Source organism: Pseudophryne corroboree, chromosome 6, assembly GCF_028390025.1.
Source record: "Pseudophryne corroboree isolate aPseCor3 chromosome 6, aPseCor3.hap2, whole genome shotgun sequence".
NCBI lineage: Eukaryota > Metazoa > Chordata > Amphibia > Anura > Myobatrachidae > Pseudophryne > Pseudophryne corroboree.
In genome coordinates this window covers 550724199-550733079 of record NC_086449.1, presented here as the reverse complement: position 1 = coordinate 550733079, position 8881 = coordinate 550724199, and the positions used below count along the sequence as shown (strand labels likewise).

The 8881-nt window shown below is 47.2% G+C and overlaps 1 protein-coding gene across 4 annotated transcripts in view; it reads right to left on the bottom strand.

The window, feature by feature from the left end:
* Positions 1-8881, bottom strand: part of LOC134932872 (uncharacterized) — a 423538-nt gene that overhangs the window by 25 nt on the left and 414632 nt on the right. For 3 of the 4 annotated variants that reach the window (XM_063927693.1, XM_063927692.1, XM_063927694.1), the window contains 2 exons: positions 2135-2251; positions 1-186 (listed from right to left, as the gene is read on the bottom strand). The exon at positions 1-186 is cut by the window's left edge and continues 25 nt beyond it. In XM_063927693.1, coding sequence (XP_063783763.1) covers positions 113-186; positions 2135-2251 — 191 coding nt within the window. In that variant the 3' untranslated portion in view covers positions 1-112. The remainder of the gene's footprint in view (positions 187-2134; positions 2252-8881) is intronic. The other variant, XM_063927695.1, reaches the window with a different exon arrangement.

Genomic DNA, 8881 nt, shown 5'->3' with positions numbered 1-8881 from the left:
CTGCTGTGTCCAATCTTATATGACATGTTCATGCTGGAATTTAATTCCTTAATATCAAATATGCTACTGTTTTCTAAAAGGTGCATATGATGTGCAATTCTGGCATAAAAAATTAAGCAGGTCTCTCCATCTTTATTTGTTCAGCAACCCTTCTGACCAGGTGAATGGACTGTTGGAGATCATAAGCTGAAAAACACAGGTGATGCTATTATTGGCATGTCTTATAAGTAGCATTTTTTTCAGATCTCCTCTATACTGTAGTTTCCAGTTTAAGGAATTCTCTATCTAAAAGACAGACAACACTCCCCTGTTTTGACGTATACATGGTGAGAAGCTTTCAGCATGCTTACAACCAGATTTATTACTACAACTGTGATGTCATATTTTTTTTAAATACAAATAGAGAAACTAAGAAGTGTTGCTGTGGCAGATTCCATAAATTGCCAGTATGTATGCACATAAATGACAATGCCTCAGTGCTGCCCATGTGTTTAGCTCTGGAGAACTGGCTAAATGATCTGGTTTGCAAATTTACAGTGAACCACAGGCTGAAAGGACGAGCGGCTTACCCAATACAAGTCTCCATTGTTGTGAAATCCTCACATTACTGGCAGTCTCTTGTAATTTGGGATCTCTGCCCATGAACACTATAACATACTTCCCAACTGTCCCGCTTTACGTGTACAGTCCTGTTTTTTGTGACTGTCCCGCTGTCCCACCCGTGGACCACAGTGCTTCGGGAAGGGAAAGGGGGGGGTGGGGCTTCAGTTGGGAGGCTCCCTGTCACTCATTGCGTTGCTGCTCTGCAGCGGTGAACAGATGCCGTGCTCCCTGGCTGCAGGTATTAATAATATATGCAGCAGTCTCCCTTTTTTGCTCACAAAAGCAGCACCCATAGGCTTCTATACTATGCTATGCATACCAGAGTTTGAGCCTGGTCCAGTAGCTAACACCATCTAAAGATGGCATTAGCTGTTGTAGCCTATGGGCTACATTTTGAAAAAAGTACTGGGAGAGGGATCTGTAGGCGCAATAGAGCCTGCGTAGGTAGCAGACCACACATGCGCAGTAGTGAATGGATCGCAATCTCTTCACTTCTTACACACCTTTCGGAGCTCCTGTCCCTGCCGGTGTATTTTATACCATTTGGGCAAATCATAATTTCTTATTGCCGTCATAGCAGCTGATAGAAATTATAATTATCGGGTCTAATACATATGCCCCAAAGTATCCTGCTTATCTGTACTTCCAATTGCCCATTCCCACTACCATATCACTGAGAGCCTTTACTACTGGTGTCCTCCTTAAACTCTGCAGGTAGTAATCCTACCTTTGGGGGCCATTCAGATCTGATCGTTGGGCAATGATTTTTGCAGCCCTGCAATCAGATTGTCACCGCCCACAGGGGAGTGTATTTTTGCCGTGCAAGTGTGCGATCGCATGTGTAGCAGAGCTGTACAAATAGATTTTGTGCAGTCTCTGCGCAGCCCAGGACTTACTCTTCCACTGTGATTACACCAGGCTGATCGGGAGCGGATTTGACGTCAAACACCCTCCCTGAAAATGCGTGATCCCGCCTGCAATTTTCCGGACACTCCCTGTAAACGGTCAGTTGCCACCCACAAACAGCCTCTTCCCGTCAATCTCCTTGCGATCGCCTGTGCAAATGGATTTTTTGCACCATCGCGTCGCAGGGCGCCGATGCCCATTGTAGCCGTGCAATGCGCCGGTGCAGTGTGGTGCATACGAATGCGCAGTTCGGATCTGATCGCCCGCTGTGCAAATACGCACAGCAGCGATCAGATCTGAATGACCCCCTTTGTACTGTGACATAAACAAAGCACAGGAGGGAGTTTATCAAGCTGTTATTTTTTGGGGGGGGCAGGTTACAAAGCATATAATTTATTAATGTCAAACTATGGCGACTTTCAAACATGATTCACCGCAAATCGCCATCACAATTTTTATCTATGGCCTATATGCAAATAAATGGATTCATTAATCTGCACCACCCAATGCTTATTCCGTTATTTTGTTGTTGTTGTTGTTGTTGTTGTTGTAGTAATAATAATAATAAAAAATAATTGTTACAATTAATATTTCTAAATTAAAACAAATCAAAGTGCCATTTTACCCCTTAGCAATTCATTCATTTCATCACTGAAAATTCCACATGCAATCCAGTCATCAACGTTCTTGATGTGGTCAAAAGCAGTAAGACCGCCATTATCCTGATGTTCTAAATTAGCTCCTAAGCAGAAGAACATAATCATGCTTATATGACATAGGGAGACATTGAAGGCAATCTAAGTTCATTTGTGTATGTTTAACATTGATAATAATCATTCTGGATGAATATTTAGCAGACGTAAACCAGACTGTGGCATATGTACTGTACAATCTGTGTTTAATGAGTGTTATAGTATTCTCATGTACATAAATGTGCCAAGTCATTTCTAATCTATGGAGGACACTTTAAACATTATGTTCTTGCTACTAAAATAGCATTTTATAACACGCTAACAGTCCCTCTGCATACACTTTGAATACTATTTTAGGAAAGGTCTTGATTTTCTTTCCTAATAGATAATACAAATAGCAAGTCACACACAAATCTGTGGTACTATAAATAGAAATTGCAAAGTAATAATGTATCTCATTAAAAACACTCATTGCATATACCGAAGTACACATTATTACTGTAATAAAAACAACATATTTTCATTTTGCTGCTTTAGTTTATTCTGCACTTCTCTAGTATGCAAATTCAATTAAATTATGAAAAGGATGAAGCTACAGGAACATAAAATGCTCTACTTAAATAATAAGATCTGTACCTACAGAAGCATCACTTTGCAAAATATAGAAAAATGCCTTAAAGACTGTCTGCATTTATGTTTGAACACTAAAGCAGCAACAACATCTTAAATTATTTTTATTTTACCTGTTTTTACAGATTGAATCAGTTGTTATTGAATTTGCTATTTTATACAATCATTTAATGCAGGCTGTTTCATGTACCACATTTAGATTGGGATACATCCAGCCCCCATTGTCATGCTTACCGGTGTTTGTGAACGCTGGTATGACTGATTACCATGGCCTGACAGGCCGTCTCGCACTTCTGGTAAATGCCAGACGGGCCAATGGTCTGATGGGCCGGTCCGGCCGCACTGCAGACCTAGGGACCGGAGTTGGCCGAGCAGCTCCACCTTCCTGCACTCTGCTTGGTCGCCCAGCATACAGAGACATGGGGGCGTGATTCATGGCCATGCCCCTTTGTTGTGTGCGCTCGCCTGTGGCATGCACAGCAAATACATTTCCAGGGCTATTTTACCACCCCAGTCCGTCCCTGAGGATTAATTACCAGCCTTGACAGATCTTCCAATGTAGAGCTGCCCCAGGAAGGTACTGACTTCTATGACTCGGGATTGTTATTGTGCATGTGTGACCCACATGCGGGGGACGGAGAGGGATACTTCCAGAGGCGGAACTACCACTGGTGCAGCAGGCGCATTGCACTGGGGCACCTGAGGACAAAGGGGCCCACTAGTGCCCAGATCAGCAATGTGTTATACACTAGCCCCGCCCCTCAGGCCATTTGAGCAATGTTGGATGAACGGCTCAGTGGAGGCAGGGCTGACCTTGTGTGTGCCGGACTGACAGATGAGTCCTGCCACCTATCGGCACTGATGATCACAGCCACATACTACCTCTAATTAACAGACAGCTGTACATTTTCTCTGATTCACTGCTGTTTGTTGATAAAAGGCAGCTCACAACAGTTGTCTGCCTGACCGAGTGCCAAACTGAGGACAGCACAATCGGTGCTTTATTCCTGCCCCCTCCAAGGTACATACCACTTGTTCTCCGTACAGGACATTGTGATTGTACCCCTGTCACCCACTGTCTCTCCCTGTCACCTACTGCCTCCTCCTGTCAGCCTCTGCCACACCTTGGTGGTCATTCCGAGTTGTTCGCTCGCTAGCTGCTTTTAGCAGCATTGCACACGCTAGGCCGCCGCCCTCTGGAAGTGTATCTTAGCTTAGCAGAATAGCGAACGAAAGATTAGCAGAACTGCTACTAAAAATTTTCAAGCAGTTTCTGAGTAGCTCCAGACCTACTCCTAGATTACGATCACCTCAGTCCGTTTAGTTCCTGGTTTGACGTCACAAACACGCCCTGTGTTCGGCCAGCCACTCCCCCGTTTCTCCAGCCACTCCTGCGTTTTTACCTGGCACGCCTGCGTTTTTTTAGCACACTCCCGGAAAACGGACAGTTTCCGCCCAGAAACACCCACTTCCTGTCAATCACACTACGATCACTCGAGCGATGAAAAAACGTCGCTCGAGCTTGTATAAATCTCCAAAGTTTTGTGTTAAATTACTGAACGCATGCGCGCTACGTACCGTGCGCATACGCATTTTCCACCTAATCGCTCCGTTGCGAATAACTGCAACGAGCGAACAACTCGGAATGACCACCCTTGCCTTCTATTGTCACCCTCTGCATCCCCCTGCCTTATGCTTTCACCCTCTGCTTCTGTGAACTTGGGTTGGGGCGGAGGGAGGGGGGCTTAAATTGTATTTCTCTAGCATCCATAAGGGATATTAGTACGATGGGGTATAGACGGGTCCAAAGTAGCCAGTGCAATTAAATTTCTTCAACTGGGTGTGCTGGCTCCTCCCCTCTATGCCTCCTCCCACAGCTCAGTTTAGAAAAAAGTGCCCTCAGGAGAGGATGCACACTCTGCAAGCTCCAGAGTTATTCTTTAATTTCTTTGAAAGTTTTATTTCTTTCAGTATGCTGTTTGGGCAACAGCATACCCGCACTGTGGGAGTTGAGGGAGGGGGGCGCGGTCACCGGCCTCTTGAGATGCAGAGCCGCTTCCCCGCTGCAGGACCACCGCCCTGAGGGGCTGTTTGTTCAGCGGGGCATGGCACCTTGGCTGTCGCTGCCGTAGCATGCTACACACCCCTAACGCTGCCTGATGGTGATCATCGGTGGGGAGTATCAACCCGGGGGCCCCGCTAGCGGGGTCCCCCGGTTCACTGTGCGGCAAAAGCGCGGGTGAGGCGTACGGGTCCCTCCTGGGGGAGACCCGCTGTAGCCACTGCGTGAGACTGGCTAATATAAATGTTGTACCGAGCATTTATGTGATGCTACATACACTAGGAGACATAGCCAGTATAACTATTCAAAGGTAGCTCCGGCGCCATGGCGGGGGGAGGAGCTACACGAGAGCGGGCCCAACGGCATTTTGGCACCTTCCTCTGCATAGCAGCAGCAGCTTCACAGCTCCTCCATATCAGTCCCTGGATCGCTGGTACCGAGTGTAGAAGGGGAGAGCCACTATATCTGTGCAGAAATAACATCCCTCTGAGGGATTTCTCATATTACAGTCTCACTGTGTACACAAAAAATGCTGACAGCCTCACTGGGGCTGCACAGCGCTGGGTGCACTAGTGTCCTCTCTCCTGTGTCTCCTCTCACATGCAATAGGGCAGGCTTGTAATATATATAACACTGTTTTGTGTGTGTATTCTTACTGTTTTCTGCTTCAACATGGTAAAACAGAAGTCATGCAGTGTATGTAATGTTAGATTCTCTCCTAGTTCATCTAGCTCCATATCATGTGAGCAGTGTAGTCAGCCATCTCAGAATGCTGATTTCAATGTGGGGGAGAGTCCTGAGCCCTCCTGGTTGGGGGCTATCAAAATTATGATGTCTGATATGTCATCTCAGCTGGAACTACAACAGCCAGTGGCAAGTCTAGCTGCTAAACATCCCCCCTGTCTACTACAGGTGCACAAAAACGTGCTCTGCCTGCATTCCTATCAGATACTGATGATGATATACAGGATGATGGGGATGATGTGGACCTCATAAGTGGGGATTCCACCCCTACTCAGGGTATTGAACCCCTCATATTGGCTATTAGGGATGTGTTAAAACTCCCCCTGGAGGATGCTAATACTTGTGGTACTCCTCCCCAACGATTTTTCAAATCAGGCTTGTCAGCTTTAGAAAATATGCATGGTACGCTACTGCTGGCCATAAACAAGTTGGTCCAGTCCCAGGTCATTGTTCCAGTACCCCTACTACAACAAGGACAGGGTTACTACTCCAGTCTGTTCGTAGTACCAAAACCAGACGGGTCTGTGAAACCCATTCTGAATCTGAAGTCCTTGAATCCTTACCTGAAGGTTTTCAAATTGAAGATGGAATCACATGCCTGGAACAACAGGAATTACTAGTGTCCCTGGATATCAAGGACGCTTACCTACATATCCCAATTTAGCCTCCTCATCAGGTCTATCTGAGGTTTGCCCTGCTGAACAATCACTACCAGTTTTGAGCATTACCCTTCGGCCTGTCTACAGCTCCGAGGGTGTTCACTAAGGTGATGGCGGAAATGATGTTTCAACTCAGGGTACAGGGGGTCAATGTGATTCCATACCTGTATGAGCTCCTGATAAAAGCGAGCTCCAGGGAGCTTCTCTTGCTCCATATAGATCGCACTATCTAACTTCTGTCATGCCAGACCATTCCAATTGGACATCCTGAACAAGTGGTCCGGTTCCCATCTTCAGATGCACCGGATGATTCGGCTGTCACCTCAGGCCAGAATCTCTCTCCTGTGGTAGCTACAGTCTTCCAACCTGCTGGAAGTTTGATGCTTTGGGATTCAGGATTGGATCCTCCTCACGACGGATGCGAGTCTGAAAGGATGGGGAGCTGTCACCCAGGGGGCGCAGTTCCAGGACAGGTGGTCTGTCCAAGAGGCCCTACTTCCGATCAGCATTCTGGAACTTCAGGCTATCTACAATGCTCTGATTCAGGCATCCACTCTACTCCGGGATTAGGTGATCCAGATGCAGTCGTACAACAACACGGCGGTGGCGTACATCAATCGACAAGGAGGGACAAAAAGCAAGGCCTGCATGTGAGAAGCGTCAAGAATACTCCTCTGGGCAGAAAGAAATGCAAGAGCACTGTCCGCGGTCTTCATGCCGGGAGTGGACAACTGGGAAGTGGACTTCAGAAGTTGCCACGACCTCCTTCCGGGGGAGTGGGGACTACACCCTCAGGTGTTTCAGCAGATCATCGACAGGTGGGGATGCCCACAGATCGACTTGATGGCCTCTCGTCTCAACAAGAAGCTTCGCTGCTATTGCTCACGAACCAGGGACCCTCAGGTGAGTGCAGTGGATGCGCTGACATCGCCTTGGCCTTACCAGCTGGTATGCCTGTTCCCTTCGATTCCGCTGATCCCAAGGGTGCTCAAGCGGATCAGACATCAAAGAGTGGAAGCAATCTTGATTGCCCTGAATTGGCCCCGAAGAACACGGTATGCGATTCTTCTGGACATGTCCGTAGAGGACCCTTGGCCTCTACCGCTAAGAAGGGATCTTCTTCAACAAGGACCGTTCATCTACCCGGACTTACGCAAGTTGAGTGGAACATCCTAGCTCACATAGGGCTTTCCAAAAAGGTCATTGCCACTATGGTGCAAGCCAGAAAACCTGTGACGTCAAAACACTATCATCATATCTGGCGGAGATATGTCTCTTGGTGTGAGGAACGCACTTATCACTCTGCAGAATTCAACTTGGGAAGGTTCCTACGATTCCTGCAGGCTGGAGTGGATAAAGGTTTACGTCTGGGATCCATTAAGGTCAGCTCTTTCCATCCTTTTCCAGAAGAAGTTGGCTCTCTTTCCAGAGGTTCAGACCTTCTTGCAAGGGGTGCTTCACATACAACCTCCATTCGTGCCGCTTACGGCACCTTGGGATCTGGTGTTATGTTTTCTGCAGTCCTGCTGGTTTGTACCTCTGATGACAGTAAAAGATAAGTACCTCACATGGAAAACGGTGATGCTACTGGCCCTGGCTTCTGCTAGGCGTGTCTCAGAATTGGGGGCCTTGTCGGACAGAAGTCCGTACTTGGTCTTTTACGATAACAGAACGGAGCTCTGGACTAGACAGCAGTTCCTGCCGAAGGTGGTCTCCGCGTTTTACTTGAATCAACCTATCGTGATTCCGTCCAGTTCTGACTCTTCTGCTCCTCCGGAGGCTTTAGATGCTGTGCGAGCCTTGAAAATGTATATCAAAAGGACGGCTCGGCTCAGAAAGACGGATTCCTTGTTCGTGCTCTATGATACGCGGAAAAAGGGTTGCCCTGCTTCTAAGCAGTCCATTGCTCGTTGGATTAGGCTTACTATCCAACAGGTCTACGCGTCGGCAGCCCTACCTGTTCCACAGTCTCTGAAGGCCCACTCTACAAGATCGGTAGGCTCTTCCTGGGCGGCTGCCCGTGGAGTCTCGGCCCCGCAACTATGCCGAGCTGCTACCTGGTCGGGGAAGAACACCTTTGTGAAGTTCTTCAGGTTCAATAACCTGACCAAAGAGGATACCCAGTTTGGGCAGGCGGTGCTGTAGATGTCTCCGCACATTCCCGCACGTTCTGGAAGCTTTGGGACATCCCCATCATACTAATCTGTCCCCAATATCCCTTATGGATGCTAGAGAAAATAGGATTTTAAATACCTACCGGTAAAAACTTTTCTCGTAGTCCATAAGGGATTTTGGGCGCCCGCCTCAGTGCGGTGACTTTCTGCAGGTTCTCTATTATGTGTTACCTGTTCAGCTGTTGCTGTTCAAGTTGCCAGATGTTGCTGGCCAAGTTTTGTTTTGCTGTGCTGCTGTGAAAATCTCACCACCTTTTTTGTTGTTATTTTCCTTCTCTCAAGTAGGTCATTCTCCTTCGGGCACTGTTTACCTATAACTGAGCTGTAGGAGGAGTCATAGAGGGGAGCCATCTATAGTATACCCCATCGTAGTAATCTGTCCGCAGTATCCCTTATGGACTATGAGAAAAG